This window comes from Tachysurus fulvidraco, chromosome 21 (assembly GCF_022655615.1).
Source record: "Tachysurus fulvidraco isolate hzauxx_2018 chromosome 21, HZAU_PFXX_2.0, whole genome shotgun sequence".
NCBI lineage: Eukaryota > Metazoa > Chordata > Actinopteri > Siluriformes > Bagridae > Tachysurus > Tachysurus fulvidraco.
In genome coordinates this window covers 22,245,905-22,262,650 of record NC_062538.1, presented here as the reverse complement: position 1 = coordinate 22,262,650, position 16,746 = coordinate 22,245,905, and the positions used below count along the sequence as shown (strand labels likewise).

The 16,746-nt window shown below is 44.1% G+C and overlaps 4 protein-coding genes across 6 annotated transcripts in view; 2 read left to right on the top strand and 2 right to left on the bottom strand.

The window, feature by feature from the left end:
* The window catches only part of jak2a (Janus kinase 2a), a gene marked incomplete in the record, with an annotated part of 55,381 nt that overhangs the window by 9,921 nt on the left and 28,714 nt on the right, over positions 1-16,746 (bottom strand).
* On the bottom strand, positions 4,157-11,485 carry LOC125139817 (transcription factor TFIIIB component B'' homolog). 3 transcript variants are annotated; one of them, XM_047805403.1, is made up of 16 exons: positions 11,347-11,485; positions 9,976-10,244; positions 8,990-9,764; positions 8,756-8,865; positions 8,219-8,278; positions 7,896-8,039; positions 7,611-7,744; positions 7,381-7,475; positions 7,221-7,275; positions 6,235-6,366; positions 5,990-6,139; positions 5,815-5,878; positions 5,525-5,672; positions 4,937-5,070; positions 4,500-4,850; positions 4,157-4,288 (listed from the first exon to the last, which is right to left on the bottom strand). In XM_047805403.1, the coding sequence occupies exons 2-15, from the start codon at positions 10,233-10,235 to the stop codon at positions 4,589-4,591; spliced, it is 2,523 nt and encodes an 840-aa protein (XP_047661359.1). In that variant the 5' UTR covers positions 10,236-10,244; positions 11,347-11,485; the 3' UTR covers positions 4,157-4,288; positions 4,500-4,588. The 3 variants fall into 3 exon arrangements, with proteins under 3 accessions (XP_047661359.1, XP_047661361.1, XP_047661360.1); XM_047805405.1 differs by having other exon boundaries at positions 5,815-5,875; XM_047805404.1 differs by having other exon boundaries at positions 9,976-10,241; positions 11,347-11,480.
* On the top strand, positions 11,683-14,732 carry LOC125139818 (tRNA-uridine aminocarboxypropyltransferase 2-like). Its single transcript, XM_047805406.1, has 6 exons — positions 11,683-11,855; positions 12,958-13,048; positions 13,147-13,241; positions 13,321-13,513; positions 13,733-13,861; positions 13,954-14,732. The coding sequence occupies exons 1-6, from the start codon at positions 11,698-11,700 to the stop codon at positions 14,122-14,124; spliced, it is 837 nt and encodes a 278-aa protein (XP_047661362.1). The 5' UTR covers positions 11,683-11,697; the 3' UTR covers positions 14,125-14,732.
* Positions 16,532-16,746, top strand: part of LOC113643798 (StAR-related lipid transfer (START) domain containing 4) — a 3,656-nt gene continuing 3,441 nt past the window's right edge. Inside the window, exon 1 of the mRNA XM_027148222.2 lies at positions 16,532-16,746. This exon is cut by the window's right edge and continues 259 nt beyond it. The gene's annotated coding sequence lies outside the window, so the exon portion shown is untranslated.

Here is a 16,746-nt window from a genome sequence, read left to right as displayed (position 1 = left end):
CTGTTGCTGTTGGTGTTGCTGTTGGTGTTGCTGTTGGTGTTGCTGTTGGTGTTGCTGTTGGTGTTGCTGTTGCTGTTCGTGTTGCTGTTCGTGTTGCTGTTGGTGTTGCTGTTGCTGTTGGTGTTGCTGTTCGTGTTGCTGTTGCTGTTGGTGTTGCTGTTGCTGTTGGTGTTGCTGTTCGTGTTGCTGTTCGTGTTGGTGTTCGTGTTGCTGTTGCTGTTGGTGTTGCTGTTGCTGTTCGTGTTGCTGTTCGTGTTGCTGTTCGTGTTGGTGTTGCTGTTCGTGTTGCTGTTGCTGTTCGTGTTGCTGTTGCTGTTCGTGTTGCTGTTCGTGTTGCTGTTGGTGTTGGTGTTGCTGTTCGTGTTGCTGTTGGTGTTGCTGTTGGTGTTGCTGTTGCTGTTCGTGTTGCTGTTGCTGTTCGTGTTGCTGTTCGTGTTGCTGTTGGTGTTGGTGTTGCTGTTGGTGTTGCTGTTGGTGTTGCTGTTCGTGTTGCTGTTGGTGTTGGTGTTGCTGTTGGTGTTGCTGTTGGTGTTGCTGTTGCTGTTCGTGTTGCTGTTCGTGTTGCTGTTCGTGTTGGTGTTGCTGTTCGTGTTGCTGTTCGTGTTGCTGTTGGTGTTGCTGTTGGTGTTGCTGTTGCTGTTCGTGTTGGTGTTGCTGTTCGTGTTGCTGTTGGTGTTGCTGTTGGTGTTGCTGTTGGTGTTGCTGTTGGTGTTGCTGTTGGTGTTGCTGTTGGTGTTGCTGTTGGTGTTGCTGTTGGTGTTGCTGTTCGTGTTGCTGTTCTTGTTGCTGTTGGTGTTGCTGTTGCTGTTGGTGTTGCTGTTGGTGTTGCTGTTGGTGTTCGTGTTGCTGCTGGTGTTCGTGTTGCTGCTGGTGTTCGTGTTGCTGCTGGTGTTCGTGTTGCTGCTGGTGTTGCTGTTGCTGCTGGTGTTCGTGTTGCTGCTGCTGTTCGTGTTGCTGCTGGTGTTCGTGTTGCTGCTGGTGTTGCTGTTGGTGTTGGTGTTGCTGTTGCTGTGTTCTGGACTCACTTCATTGGTTCAGAAATCATTCCTGATGTTGCAGGAAATGCGATACACTCAGTCACAAGCCCCGCCCTTTCTGCGAGAGTGGGCAGGACCTCAGTAAGAGAGAGGATATACACTGGCTCGTCAGACGTCAGGGTTTCACACGAAGATCTCGGAGGTTCCTCTGGTTCCTCATCAGGATTCACCTGCGTGTCGGAGAGAACATATGAGACGCTGAGGTGTAACAATAACTGCTGCGTTTCTCTTCTTCTGCAGAGGAACATTGGCGTTTTACCGTTACAGGGTTGTTCGGAGTTCCTGGTTGTGGGCCGACGTTAGCGCCCTCGTCTGGCAGCAGGATGCCAGTACACCTGTTTGCACCGGCTTGCTTCTCATCAGGAACTGTACGGAAAATAAAGAGACTTTCTTTACAGAGCAACGAACAACGCACACCGAGCATTTGGCATTTCTTCCTCACCTGCTGGACTTGTCTGCTGCTGGATGTGTGTGACGGCGTGTTGCGGTTCTGACGCTTCGCACCAGGTTCGGTTGGCTCTGGGTCCTCGACATCTTCTGACTAGCTGAGAAGGTCTCGCAGAGTGCTCGGAATCTGAAGAACGTGGGTTCGGAGTCGCTGCGACACACAAACAAAGCTACAGATTATAATGAAGGTGCTTTTAACCATCAAAGCCATAAAGAAAATAAATAAACAAACAAACACATAAAAGCTGCAGAATGTTTTATGACGTACCCGTGTGCTTGCCGTGTTTCTTCTTTTCTACATTCTCTCCAAAGACCTTTGTCCTGAATCTCCATCCTCCATCTTTTTCCCCATCAGCACGACAGGGCTACATGCTTTCAGTTTGTTGTCACTATCCCTTTCTTTACAAACCTCTGAGTTCTGTTCCTCGGATCGTGGACGAGAAGGTTCCCTCAGGACTGAAGACTTTCACTGTAGATGTTTGGGCCTCGTGCTTTCCTGGAGTGCTTGCAGGTGATTCTGTAGAACTGTCGGACCGCTCCCTGCAGGTCCCCTCTGGGTGTGTTGAGGCTCTGCTCAGGTTGGTGTTTGGGTTCGGGCCAGATGGTTCCTTCGTGTCTTCGAAGCCGTTCGGATCTGGAACGGTGACGTTCGAGGTCTCCGCTTGGATTTCGATCGACAGAAGTTTACTTTCCTGACAGCCGATTGGTTCCACCGTAAAGGCGAAGTCCTGCAGAGGAGATTGGAAGCTTCCATACTGATGCTTACTAACTGAATCGGGTTGTGAGGTGATGCTAAAGGAAGGGTCGAGGTCACCACGTCACAGAATTCGACTGTCCCTCGGATTGATCCATCGTTCCATGAGAACTTCCTGGACGGGAGTTGATGACTCTTCAACAATGATGACGTCACCTGTGGGGGTGGGGTGGGGTGGGGGGGGGGGGAGGAAGCGACACTGTTGTCATTTTAAAGGCGGATTTTATTAAAAATAAGATTCATGTTAAACACTAATGAGCCTGTGTGTCATTATCGCACTGTGAGTGGACAGGGAGCAGAAGCCACGCCATCTTAAAGGTGCGGTCTCCGTTGTTTGAGAAATGCTTTCAGAAAACTGAGTCGGGCCGCCAAACAAAACCAAACAAACGTGTAGCCAATGAGCAGAAAGGGGTGTGCCTTGTCGATATGGGCGGAGAGAGTGTCCGGTGCCCGTTAGCAGAAATCAGTTTTAACATGGACATGGAGGATAAAAACAAAGAAAGAAAGAGAAGAAAGACTTACGATAAGGACAAGAAGTAGGACGTGTTATATAGGATCAGCTTTCCAGCGTGGAGAGAACTGAAGGAGCAGGAAGTTGGCCACATATTCACAGGTTGGAGTTTCCCGAGTCAATAACTCCTGAGCTAAACGCTGTTACTACACAAATAACACCTCTTTTCTATCGTAGTAATGTAGAGAGGCAGCTACCAACCGCGTTCTGTGTAGTAACGCTAACCCCATAGATAGAGTGATATGTTCATTTTCCATCATCACTCCTATTCTATGGGGTTAGCCAGTGGCAGAGCATCCAGTTCAATAACTTTTGAAAAAAGGAAAACACCATTCCAAAACAGTTGCGTGTGCCTCTTTTCAAAAGTTATTGAACTGGATGCTCTGCCACTGGAGAACCCCATAGAATAGAGTGATGATGGAAAGTGAACATACTACAAGTCTTTAATGTGCTATTATTTACTCTAGATGTTCAATTTCCATCATCACTCTATTCTATGGGGTTCTCCATTGGCAGAGCATCCAGTTCAATAACTTTTGAAAAGAGGCACACACCACTCCAAAACAAGTTGCTAAATATTTATTTGACCCTAAAGAACACACTACAAGTGACTCGGGAAACTCCGACCTGTGAATATGTGGCCGACTTTACTTAAGACGCCGAGGCGCGTTTATACTTATCGATAGGTGAGTAAAGGTGGTTTTGCTTGTACACAGAACTAATATATGCCTTTGTCCTTTACATCATTATGCTTGTGTGGCATTTTGCTTGTTTGTTTATCTACAATCGTATGTTTCTTCCCTTCTAGCTATGATAAAGACACGTTTCTTTATGTTAGTCGCCCGGGTTACGTATGTATGTGTGGGGGCGAGCTATCGATACAGGGGTGGGACCCGTTCGGGTTAGGGGCGTGTTTGTTTTGGTGATTTCAAATTGGCTTTCAAACAACATACACCCCACCTTTAATATGACCGCACGTTCATTGTAACCGACAGGGGAAGAGGCCACGCCTCCTTTACAGCGTGTAATGGACTTTTAAAGATCAGGTGATGAAAGTTCTTGCCTGTGTTGGACAGATCTCCAGTTTGGGTCACATCAGCCGAATGTCCGATGGTCAAAGAGTCCTTGATGCTACTTCAGACACTGAGAAACAAAATCTTTCTTCAGCGCACAGATTTGAGCGAAATAAAAAGATTTACAAACCTAAACTTCAGATTACCTTCCATGTTGTCCGGCGGCAGGAAATCAATCACGCCCTGGGATATTAAGCATGAGATAACAGGGGTAATTAACACAAACACAACAAAAGAATAAAAAAAACTACATAAAATGCAGCTCTCTTGTTACTTAACATCCTGTACTGTACCGACCCATCAGTGCGGGTGGTCTTCATGTTCAGACACTTACAACGAGCAGGTCGAGCTGATGCTCACAGGGCACCGAGCCCATGCTGGCGAGCGCCCTCTCGCAGGACGATTCGGGGCACACGGCATTCTGGGAAATTCCCAGGACGTCGGGAACATTTACTGAGATGTCCAACTGAGTGAGGTGATGAAGTGAGGAGAAGGAAAGCGGTGGACAAACCATGCATAAATAAACACGAAGGAATAGAACAGAAATATGTTTGATGTGCTGATATCATGACACACGGCTACGGTCTCCAACATGTTTTAGCAAAAATGAACAAAACGAGTCCACACACACACACACACACACACACACACACACACACACACACACACACACACACCTCCTCCATGGTTTCCTCCACCTCAGACTGCACGGATCTCACAGAACGTAGTCCCATCGGCACGAAGGCCTGGTTTTCCTCCTCCGCGTTCATAGGATAGTTTTCTTCCTCCTGATTGTACCGTATTCCTCCTCAACGTTATCCTCATCCTCAGCGACCGAGGCACGTAAGGTAAGCAGTCTGGATTTGCCCTGCCGTTGGGGGCAGAACCTGCCCCGTTTAGCCCGAGAGCCTCGAGTCCGACCGTCGGGTGTAAGAGGGAGAGTTGGAAGCTGCTCCTCTTCCTCGTTATCCTCTTCATCTGCTGCTGCACGGATCATCTGCTGAGACAGTTTGGGGATCCGGCCTGACCTGAGAGCAGTCACGGAACACGAGTGAGAAAACTCTAGCCTAGTAAAAATGACCGCTCGTGCCCTGTTGCATCGTGGGTAACGAACCTGGTCGGCTTGTTGAGGATGTGCTCTTGGATGACGCTCACGTCGGGTTCCTCCTCGTTCTCGGAGTCCTGCAACCCACAGGAGACGACGTCGGGATCGTGTCTCGTCTTCTCTGGTACGGAGGCTGAAGGATCCTGAATCAAATGTGAGATCAAAATGAAGAATAAATTATTCGTCTGACACTCGTTCTTCCGTCGATCCATCCGTTCATCTACCCATCTATCAGTTTACCCTTCCATCCGTGTACTAATCTGTTCATCCATCCATCAGTCAACAATCTACCTACACATCTCTGGTGTATCTGACCATCCACTCATCAACCCTTACAGCCTTCTGTCCATCCATCCATCCATCAATCTATTAACACCACCACCCTTTCATCCACCCATCGACCTACCCGGCCGTCGATCCATCTATTAATCTACACCCTGGCCTGTCGAACAATCCATGCATTTATCTATCTATCTATCCATCCATCCATCCATCCATCCATCTATTCGCTCCAAATGAACTTACATACCCAGCTACACCTTCCAGTCTAACATGAATGAAAGTGTATAAAAGGTAAAGATCAGGATGAAACAATACATGTGTGTCTGACTCCTTTGTGTGCTCCTCCCTGACGGAGGTGTGTGTGTCCAGAGCTTTTCTCCGCACCACGGGACCTCCGTTCCTCCGTCTCCGCGGCGGTTTCGCGCCGAAGCTCTCGGCTTCCCCTTCTCCTACCGGGTCCGACCTGAAGACGTGTCACATCGATAACATCAGCGAGCACAGCACAGCGTTCAGAAAGCGTCTGTGAATATGTATTTAACTTAAAGCACACAGATAGAAGAGAAAAACAAATGTGCGCCTGCAGGTACGAGTGTCTGAGATCTTACCCGTTAACGAGCGCCGTCTCTTCGTCGGAGAATCTCTCGTCCTCTTCCTCTGCTTCCTGTTCTGCTTTAGATACCCAAACGGACACGTTACTGACTGACTCTAACACGACTACGTAATAACGACGGGTTTGTACAGTATATGAGCCGACGTAATGAACTCTGTATGAACTTTTACTTCTTTTCTGTGATGCTTCCGTTCTCCTCCTTTTCGGAGTAGCGCTGCTCCCTCCATCGTTACGCGCGATCTCGTTTTCCTTTTCGCCGTCCATAGCGTCACCGCTCGAACTCTCTTCCTCCGAATCCGAAGAATAGATCCTCTTCCTCTCTGTCATGAGAGATGAGAATGCTCAGAACAAACCTGGGAACGTGGATTACAGTGGACAAATACGGTAGACGTTAGGGACGGTACGTCCGTCTCACCTTCTGGTCTCCGGCGAGGAAGCTTGGACATCTCAGAGGTGCGTTTCTTTTTTTTGCGTGTCTCTTCGTCATTTTTCAGGATCTGCGCCAGCAGCTTACTGAAGAAATCGAGGTCTAAGCCACGTTTCTCTTCTAAAGTAAAAAGAAAAAAGTTTTTTATCGTAGTTATAAATACATGTGATAGTATTTTGCAAAATCATGTCAAGTTCAAAGTGGCAGAACAAATTTAGTTGGCAGGAAAGTTAGGGCTAAGAAATTATAGGGAAACTCGTGTGAGAACAGATTAATCCTATAATCTGCTGATGTCTCTGGGGCTTTTTACACCCGGTCACTTCCTGCGTTTTCTGAGATCCGATATCTACCCCATGGTAAAAAGACCAGGTCTAAATGCCCTCTGAAACGTTTTGGAGACGGATATAAACCCGACGGTACAAACCCCTTTAGGAGGTGGTCTGGGATGCGTTTCAGATGAAACTGGACAGGTGTAAGTGAACGTGGTTGTTCGAGCCACATACATCAGCGCTATACTCCTCCCAAACGGAAGTGCGTCACTCGCAGGTGACTCGCGAGTCGCGCATCGCGCCTGAAACGATTAACACGGACGACACGCGGGCGCTTATTGCTCTTTGGAGCGATGAAAGCGTCCAACAAAAGCTTTGTAAAACAAATAAAAACAAAAGTATATTTAAGCATCTACACCGAAGCATGTTCCGTTTCAATTACCCCGGAAATGGGGTAACATATATTAGCATTTCAGGCGGGAACAGAAAGATCGGATCGATGTCCGATTCGCCGAGACGCGTTTATGTGGCCTGATGTATATGGGACGGTTTTAACTGATCAGATAGCTATGGGATCAGAGACGACACACGAAGTGACCGGGTGTAAAAAGGCCCTCTGAAACATTCATGTAGGAAAACTGGTACAGTCCAGGATCTGTCAGCCAATCAGAGAGAAGATAGAAGTGGACGCTGCTGATCACTTACTGAACGCTTTGTCTATTCTCCAGGAGTTTGCTCGTTCCTCCTTTTTGAACTTGTTCTAAACAAGGAAGAGAAATGCGAGACATTCGTGAGCGGGAACGTCAGGTGGAGCGATAACGTCTCATAACAATAAAAAAAAAAAACACTATGTTTTACTCTGTACCTTAATCTCTGTCCGAGCTCGATGAGGAAACAGCTGTCCGATCATGGAGAAGTCTGTCCCCACCATGCTGATGGCCAAGAAAAACAGGTCTGTCTCTGAAATAAAACAAACACACACACACACACACACACACACACACACACACACACACACAGCGTGTGAGAGAGAGACACGATTACAGATGTCTGTGCTGCGTGACGAAAGTGTCTGGGAGACGTCTGTGTTCGCACCTCGGTTGGACCAGGGTTTAGTGTAGGTGCCTTTCCTAAAGCTGGAGTAGGTGGTGGTAGAACCGCGCTCGAATATCGGATCTCTCTCCTCCACCGGATTCGGTCCCTTCATCCTCTGCACCCGTACAGTTAAACTACACCGACGTAAAACATACAAAGTACGTTATCTGTTCTGTGGACAAAATATTTACACACTTACGACAGGAAGGCCGCTGAGTTCTGGAGCGTGATTGGTCAGGAGTACCTCTGCTTCGTCACCACCGTGTTTTCTCTGTAACATCTCACCTTTCCTCGTCTATGATGAGAGATCCGTCCTCCGCCACCTTCACTCTGGGAGCCAGCATCGGTTCTTCCTCCTCCTCCCCTTCTTCTTCTCGCTCCTCCTCTTCCTCCGCTGTGTTCTCGTCTGTCACTGGTTGGACAGCTGGACTGTGATTTAAATTGTGATTTATTTTAGATATTTACTTTGATATCAGGGATCGTGTGAAAATCTTTCAACGCTAACTGGTGAGCTGTGAGGACGGACTGGACACAAACAGAATAAAATGGACACGTTGGGACAGAAATGTATTTAAGCTCAGTATGAGATACGAGACAGAAACTCTTACGCCGCGTTTGGGGAGGGAGGAAAATCCGTCTCGGCTCTCTGCTCGTCCTCCGTGTGGGACCTTTAGCAGAGAAAGCAGTCGAGACAAAATACAGAAGCATGTAAGAGGCGTGGCTATTGAGCTGGTCATATATAAGAAAGGGGGCGTGGTCTATATGTCTGTCAGTCTCTAATGAAGGAGGCGTGGTCTATATGTCTGTCAGTCTCTAATGAAGGATTGGACTGTGTGACTGTCAGTCTCTAATGAAGGAGGCGTGGCCTGTGTGTCTGTCAGTCTCTAATAAAGGAGGCGTGCTGTGTGTCTGTCAGGTTCTAATGAAGGAGGCGTGGCCTGTGTGTCTGTCAGTCTCTAATGAAGGAGGCGTGGCCTGTGTGTCTGTCAGTCTCTAATGAAGGAGGCGTGGCCTGTGTGTCTGTCAGTCTCTAATGAAGGAGGCGTGGCCTGTGTGTCTGTCAGTCTCTAATGAAGGAGGCGTGGCCTGTGTATCTGTCAGTCTCTAATGAAGGAGGCGTGGCCTGTGTGCAACAGAACTCTTACTTCATTGGGTTAGTAGAGGGCAGATAGTAGATGAGCTCTCTCATGGTCATTTTGGTGTGATCTTTTGTTTTTTTACTCTTGCTGATTCCCGTCTGTGATCTCTGATGCTTCTTCGATTGGGAAAAAAAACACAACAGCGGGTTTTCAAATAATCGCCTTAAATTCATTCTTCTAAATAAAAAAAAATATATATGTAAAGTCAATGTAGAAAGAGAAAGCAAGACAAACACTTACTTTTTCTTTCTTCATCTCTTTCTTGAGAAGCTCTCTGAGTTTTTTGGCCCGTGCTAACCTGAGACGGTCCACTGGGTCGTTCAGGGTCCTCAGGGCCAGGGGGACATGCTGTGGTTTATTACTTTCCCCTGGAGAGCTGAGGTCACTTCCATCCTGAACAACAGGTTCGTTCAGTGACTCAGAAAGCGAGGCAGAGAGAGGTGAGCAAACTTCTTTACTGGGGCAAGAAGATTCTGATGCATCCTGATTGGCTGACTGGGGCTCAGCTTTGTCCGATCTGCATGACAATGTCTCTTTTTTGTCCCGAGCTGAAGTTACAGGTTTGGGTTTCCTCCGTTTTGATTTGCCTTCTGATGGGGCAAGTGGAGCATGGGGGAGCTCTGGGGCAGATTCTGGGGTACATGAGACTTTCTCAGGAGAAGATTTTGTGGTTTCAGTGTGAAATCTTGAGGTCCTTGAAGTGCTGTGGACGGACGAAGGGGGCAGTTTGGGAGCTGAAGGTCTAACTGATTTGATAGAGACAGAAAGCAGTTCTGGTGCAGGTTCCTGAGCTGGTTCATGTTTATCAGGTGATTCAGAAACAACAGCAGCAATATGGGTGGAGGCAGAGGGTATTTCAGGGGTAGTTACGGGCCTGGCAGGAGATTTACGGAGCTTAGATGGGGTGAGGGTAGAGGATGGTGTACTTCTGGGTTTGCTGAGGTTGGGCAGCACATTAAAGCGCTTTCTCCTCATGGATAAAGAGCTGGTGGACACACTTTGGCCTGCCACATCCCTTTAAATATAAAAATAAATAAATAAAAACTAAACACACATATGGTCAAGAAAAGATTGAATCTAAACCTCTACAACATGGACACTTAACAAATAATTAACACTCATTTACGTGAATTTATTTAGTGTAATAAATGTGTGTGTGTGTGTGTGTGTGTGTGTGTGTGTGTGTGTGTGTGTGTGTATGAGAGTAGTGAGATGTAATAACTCACACTGTGTTCGAGCTCAGATCTGATTGGCCTATCACATCACTGCGCTGGCTTTCTGTGTTATCATTAGTTTCTGCAGCCAGAACAGTAGAAGCAGCCTCTGTGACATCTGTGACGTTCTCCTGAGCTCCATCTTTGACTTCCACATTGGCCCCGAGGTCAGCAGGAGCCTCGTTTCCTCGAGGAGCTTCTCGAGACGTCACTGCAGCTCTACCTGTGGGCTTCACATTGGGCCGCACACTGATCCTTGACCTGCGGATCATCCTGACCTGCTGGAACATCACATACAAATAAATAATAAAACTAGCTGAATAAACGTACTTAAAAAACATTGGATGATGATTAGAATTAAGAAGATATTATAATATTTAAGATAAGAGTAGAAATAAAAGAGGTTTTTTTTTTTAGGAAACCTTATGTGACCTGCAGCATAAACAAAACTGTGTTAAAAATCTACTCTTTTTTTTTTTTTATTCATGCTCCTACGGTATATTTTCTGTTAAATCCAATTAAACCAATTAAATAAATTGTCGTCATTTAATAATTCTATTAATAATCATCTATAATTCTGTCACATGCAGAATTCAATAAGATTTATGCAATTTACATCACATTTAAAGCACAATTCAGTAAATATACTGAAATGTTTAGAATAAGTTGCTTTAGTTTATTTACATATTAAATGTTATTATTGTTATTAAATGTTGTTATTATTGTTACTAAATGTTATTGTTATGAAATGCTATTGTTATTGTTGTTATTAAATGTTATTACTGTTATATATTAAATATTATTGTTATTAAATGTTATTATTATTAAATGCTGATTGTTCTTAACGTTATTACTAAATATTATTATTATTAAACGTTATTATTGTTATTAAATGTTATTAAGCGTTATTATTGTTATTATTAAACGTTATTATTGTTATTAAACGTTATTATTGTTATTAAACGTTATTATTGTTATTATTAAACGTTATTATTGTTATTAAACGTTATTATTGTTATTAAACGTTATTATTGTTATTATTAAACGTTATTATTGTTATTAAACGTTATTATTGTTATTAAACGTTTTATTGTTATTATTAAACGTTATTATTGTTATTAAACGTTGTTATTGTTATTATTAAACGTTATTATTGTTATTAAACGTTATTATTGTTATTATTAAACGTTATTATTGTTATTAAACGTTATTATTGTTATTATTAAACGTTATTATCATCCTGCTGATGTTTTGGAGCATAGAGTAATGCTAACTCTGTTAGCCACCAATCGGCTAACTTCTTCTGGGGGACATATGATAGTCTATAACAGGCTACATAGAGACAGCGAGTCGACATTAATAATCAGTATTAAAACCGCTTACTTTGTTGTGACTTTGTTTCTGCTGTTAATTCATTTATCTCTGATAAAGAAGCAGCAGGTTTACAGCAGCGCGTGAAAACGGCCACCGTAGAGCTGTGTAGAAACGTCACTTCCGGTTTCGCGTGTCAACAAAGTTGTGCTTCAAATAAATATTTTTTTTCTCCTGAACCAAAATATATATGGTCATAAATAACATCTATACACGTCTTACATTTTATCCAGACGTTTTATATACCGTATAGACTTGTATATACTCCAGAGAATAGCTAAAGAAGAACGCAGGCTAATTCCCTCGCTAGCATTCTTCCTAGCTGGACACGGTCCCGAATGTCGTCACTTCCGGTTGTGAGCCATGTCTGACCCTCCATCTGCACATTGTGCTGTTAGTGAAGCTTCCACAGCGGTTTCAGGTGAAGTTTCGGCCCCAGATGGAGATCCTGAAGGGTTTGCAGGTTTGTCCGAGCTGCCTGTTGAAGTCAGTGAGAGGAGACCGACATGTCTGCGGTGCTGGTGAGGGGTTTATTGTGGTTTTGTAGCTAGCTCAGTGACTAGCATGGTGTGTTACCTGGATTCAGGTGTTTACTGCTTTGTTGTAGACACTGAGGCAGTAAATAAAGCTGAATTAATGTCACCTAGTCAGTGTGAACCTCATAAATATAACCAGTAGTTGTGTGTTAGGGCTGAAGTCTGTTTTGTGTGTGAAGCTGTAAATAGTCTCAGATCTTGTTCATCTGGGGCTTTAAAGCTCTTTATTAGAATCAGAAGCAGGTTTATTGGCCAGGTCTGTTGTTGTGGGGACACTGCTGACTTCCTGCTGTTTGTGACTCTCAAAAGTACAGACATAAACTATACTATACAATACACAATAAATAACACATATACTATACATAGATACACACATAAATTAACACTATACTATACAATACACACATAAATACACTATACTATAACAATACACACATAAATAACACTATACTATACAATACACACATAAATAACACTATACTATACAATACACACACATAAATAACACTACTATACAATACACACATAAATAACACTATACTATACAATACACACACATAAATAACACTACTATACAATACACACATAAATAACACTACTATACAATACACACATAAATAACACTATACTATACAATACACACATAAATAACACTATACTATACACACACATAAATAACACTATACTATACAATACACACATAAATAACACTATACTATACAATACACACATAAATAACACTATACTATACAATACACACATAAATAACACTATACTATACAATACACACATAAATAACACTATACTATACAATACACACATAAATAACACTATACTATACAATACACATAAATAACACTACTGTACAATACACACATAAATAACACTATACTATACAATACACACATAAACAATTAGGTTATATAAAAGACTGGACAATTGACCGTCCGTGAGCTTTTCCTTTAGAAACTCATGATAAAAGATGGTCCAGTTGTCAGTGGAAGCGTCTCTCCTCTACACGACACTTATCGTCTCACGTTTGCATTTCCTGTTCTTTAATCCCTGAGAGGTGTCTTTCTGCTCCTAGCCGCCCAGAGAAGGTGTGTCTGTGTCCTTTTCTCCCCGCCGAGCCGCTGGACGTCTCCACCTGCCTTTACATCGTGCAGCATCCTGCAGAGGTCAGTGTTTCTTCTCACAGCATTACATGAAATGTGATTTGGTCCTAAACAAACTGCTGATTTTTCTGTTTTATGTTGCCGTCAAAACGGTTTCTCAGGAGAGTCGAGTCCTCCGTACCGTCCCGCTTCTGGCCGCCTGCTTACCTCCGGGCAAATGTAAAGTCCTGATTGGGAGACGGTTTAGTGAAGACAGGTATGTCTCCTCGGTCATCCCTGAGTTATTCTCTGTCACAATAAAGTGCATTAATCCTGAAACTACCCCTCGCCCACAGACATGCTGAGTTGGCCGCCGTGTGCAGAGACACACGAACCCTCGTCCTGTATCCCGGACCCGATGCCGAAAACCTGGAGGACATGGACGTGGACTTCACTGTTACTCCTCACAACGTCGTAATAATCGATGGCACGTGGAGTCAAGCCAAGGACATGTTCCTCAGAAACGCACTGTTCCACTTACCCAAACAGGTAGCACTTCTTTACATGTTTATTTAATGAACCAAACGTCATACACGTCTTTCTCTGACTGTCTCAAAGTGCTGAGACTAGAACCTTCTTCCAGATATCTTCACTAAGCATCTCCACAGGATCACGTTTACACGTTATGGAGTCCACCGTACAAACCCCTCGGAACGAGCCGATACTAACAGGGACACCGTTGTGAAATGAAGCCTGTGTGTTTTGCAGGTGCAGTTAAACAGCGCCCCCTTCAGCCAGTACGTGATCCGAACTCAGCCCACCAACATGTGCCTGTCCACACTCGAGTGTGCTGCTGTCACTCTGTCCATTATGGAGAAAAACCAAGCCATACAGGAGGTGTGTAGGAAACATGTGAGGGTTTTAGTGCAATGCTCACGGCATTGATTAACTATGACCGTTGTTGTTGATGCCTTACTTCCTGTGTGCAGGTTCTCCTGAAGCCTCTGCGAGCTTTGTGTTCGTTCCAGTTGCAGCATGGTGCTCAGGTCCATCACAGCAAAGAGCACCTGCTGAAGAGCGGCCTGTACGACAAACCCCTGCCCAAAAACAAGCGCAAGATTAAGAGGATGCAGAAACTCATCACCAGCCAGGACGTCTGATTACGGACCAAACGTCGGACGAACCGACCAAGACCAGAACCTCGGGACTGTCTGACCGCACCCAGGACACCCCGCCGTCCGATCACAGCCAGGACTTCCGATTATCCGACTACAGCCTGGGTTTATGACTTGTATACGAGTGAGACTGCTGGAGCAGAAACGTACCTTCGATTTTTATTTATCTTTTGTTTGTTTCTTTTTTTGTTAAGTGAAGAAATAATCGACGTTCTCTTTACCGCCGGAACTCTAAACTACAGAGTTAATCGCTGGCGACATCCGAGTCCGAAATGATGATATACTTTTAAATGAAGGTCCATTAAAGGATTTTTTTTGTACCTTTTAAGCACTGAGATGGGATTCCAGGTCTGTTTTGTTATAGTTTATTCCCTAAAGACTCTACAGGAACGTGTCCGGTCTATACGACGGTTAAATCTTTTGGTTTCATACTTTAAAATACGTTCTCTGTTCTGACACCAGCTGGTTTTAATACGACTCCATACAACTTGCTGCTTCTGTTGATTTGTTTCTCAGTTTTCTTCTTAAAATCCTTTTTTCTTAATGTAGAAATTAAAATAAAATTTTCCTGGAATAAATGATTTTATAAGGATTTTGTGGGTCACAAGTCGAAGATTCTTTTTTATTTTTTAACAAATATCACTTTTTTTTTTTCTAACACGGTAATGAACATTAGAAGTGTTTGATGATTACAATTTAGCCAGCTAGGATCTGTGCACTTGGATAAATACACTGTGTTGGATTTGTGTGGATAAAATCTTTTGGCCCTTTGTGTAAAATATTATTTGAGAATTATAATTAACGTCTAGACGTCATCGATTAAACAACAAACGACATAAATCGGTTAACGTGCCAGAGTGTGAACTTGAACATGATCAGTCCTATTATTTTATAGCATAGAACAATTTACCTTTAGAATATTAATATAATATTGTTTGTTTGTTTTTTTGCAATTCTTTAATCTCTTTATATAAAGAAACTCAGATTTTATTAATATGCTAAACACGAGAAAAAGTCACCCAGCCTTTAGCACAATAATATATTTCTGTATCGGTGACGAGTCTGCTCACAGACTGGAGGTTGAGCGGCTGGCTGTCTGGTGCAGTCTTAACAACCTGGAGCTGAACACGCTAGAGACAGTGGAGATGATCGTGGACTTCAGGAGAAACCCCCTGCTCTCCCCCCACTCACCATCATGGACAGCGTTGTCACAGCAGTGGAGTCATTCAGATTCCTGGGAACCACAATCTCCCAAGACCTGAAGTGGGACATTCACGTTGACTCCGTTGTGAAAAAGGCTCAGCAGAGCTTGTATTTTCCTTCGCCAGCTGAATAAGTTCAACCTTCCAGAGGATCTGCTGAAACATTTCTACACTGCCATCATCGAATCCATCCTCTGCACCTCAATTACTGTTTGGTTCAGCTCAGCCACCCAATCCGACCTCAGAAGACTACAGAGGGTAGTCTGGACTGCTGAGTGAATCATTGGCACAATACTCTCCACTCTATAAGACCTGTACTTCTCCAGAGTGAGCAAAAGGGCAAAGACTCAGGACCCCTCACATCCAGCACACTCCCTCACTCTGGACCCCTCACATCCAGCACACTCCCTCACTCTGTACCCCTCACATCCAGCACACTTCCTCACTCTGGACCCCTCACATCCAGCACACTCCCTCACTCTGGACCCCTCACATCCAGCACACTCCCTCACTCTGGACCCCTCACATCCAGCACACACCCTCACTCTGGACCCCTCCACAGCACACTCCCTCACTCTGGACCCCTCACATCCAGCACACTCCCTCACTCTGGGCCCCTCACATCCAGCACACTCCCTCACTCTGGACCCCTCACATCCAGCACACTCCCTCACTCTGGACCCCTCACATCCAGCACACTCCATCACTCTGGACCCCTCACATCCAGCACACTCCCTCTTTGAACTGTTGCCGTCTGGTCGACGCTACAGAGCCCTGATCACTGATCTGATGAACACTTAACACACATGAAACACACAACACTTCATTGCACATTTCACACTTGCACATCTGTACATACAAATTGCCTATATTTGTATATGTATATTTCAATTGCACATTTCAACCTGTACATGGTGAACATACAATTTTGCCTATATAGTATATGTCATTCTGTTATACTGTGGAGCTTCTGTCATTCTGTTACACTGTGGAGCTTCTGTCATTCTGTTACACTGTGGAGCTTCTGTCATTCTGTTACACTGTGGAGCTTCTGTCATTCTGTTACACTGTGGAGCTTCTGTCACTAAAGCAAATTCCTCGGATGCGAAAACAGACCTGGCAATAAAGATCATTCTGATTCTGATTCTGATTTATTTATTATGATTATTTCGCTTACCAAACATTTTCTCTCTGTGCAAAAAAAATAACCCTTTAAAAAAGATTACATTTAAGGATTGTTCTGAATATTTATAATATTCACCCATTAATATAATAATATAATCTTTATATGACAAGAAACTCATTACACTTTCTAACGTTATTTGTTTCTGGTGACCTCTACTGGACCTGCGCGGTATCGGATTTTATTGCCGTGACCAAAAACCGTCCGAGGAGACGTTCGACC

What these genes read in the sequence shown, in the direction of transcription:
- LOC125139817 (XM_047805403.1), bottom strand. Translation starts at nt 10,235, where the DNA reads ATGATCCGCAGGTCAAGGATCAGTGTGCGGCCCAATGTGAAGCCCACA. An exon ending in TAAACCCTGGTCCAACCGAG is followed by an intron (nt 7,476 to 7,610) that starts GTGCGAACACAG and finishes GTTTTATTTCAG; the next exon opens with AGACAGACCTGTTTTTCTTG. An exon ending in ATCCTCAACAAGCCGACCAG is followed by an intron (nt 4,851 to 4,936) that starts GTTCGTTACCCA and finishes GACTGCTCTCAG; the next exon opens with GTCAGGCCGGATCCCCAAAC.
- LOC125139818 (XM_047805406.1), top strand. Translation starts at nt 11,698, where the DNA reads ATGTCTGACCCTCCATCTGCACATTGTGCTGTTAGTGAAGCTTCCACA. An exon ending in CCGACATGTCTGCGGTGCTG is followed by an intron (nt 11,856 to 12,957) that starts GTGAGGGGTTTA and finishes TTCTGCTCCTAG; the next exon opens with CCGCCCAGAGAAGGTGTGTC. An exon ending in TGTTCCACTTACCCAAACAG is followed by an intron (nt 13,514 to 13,732) that starts GTAGCACTTCTT and finishes TGTGTTTTGCAG; the next exon opens with GTGCAGTTAAACAGCGCCCC.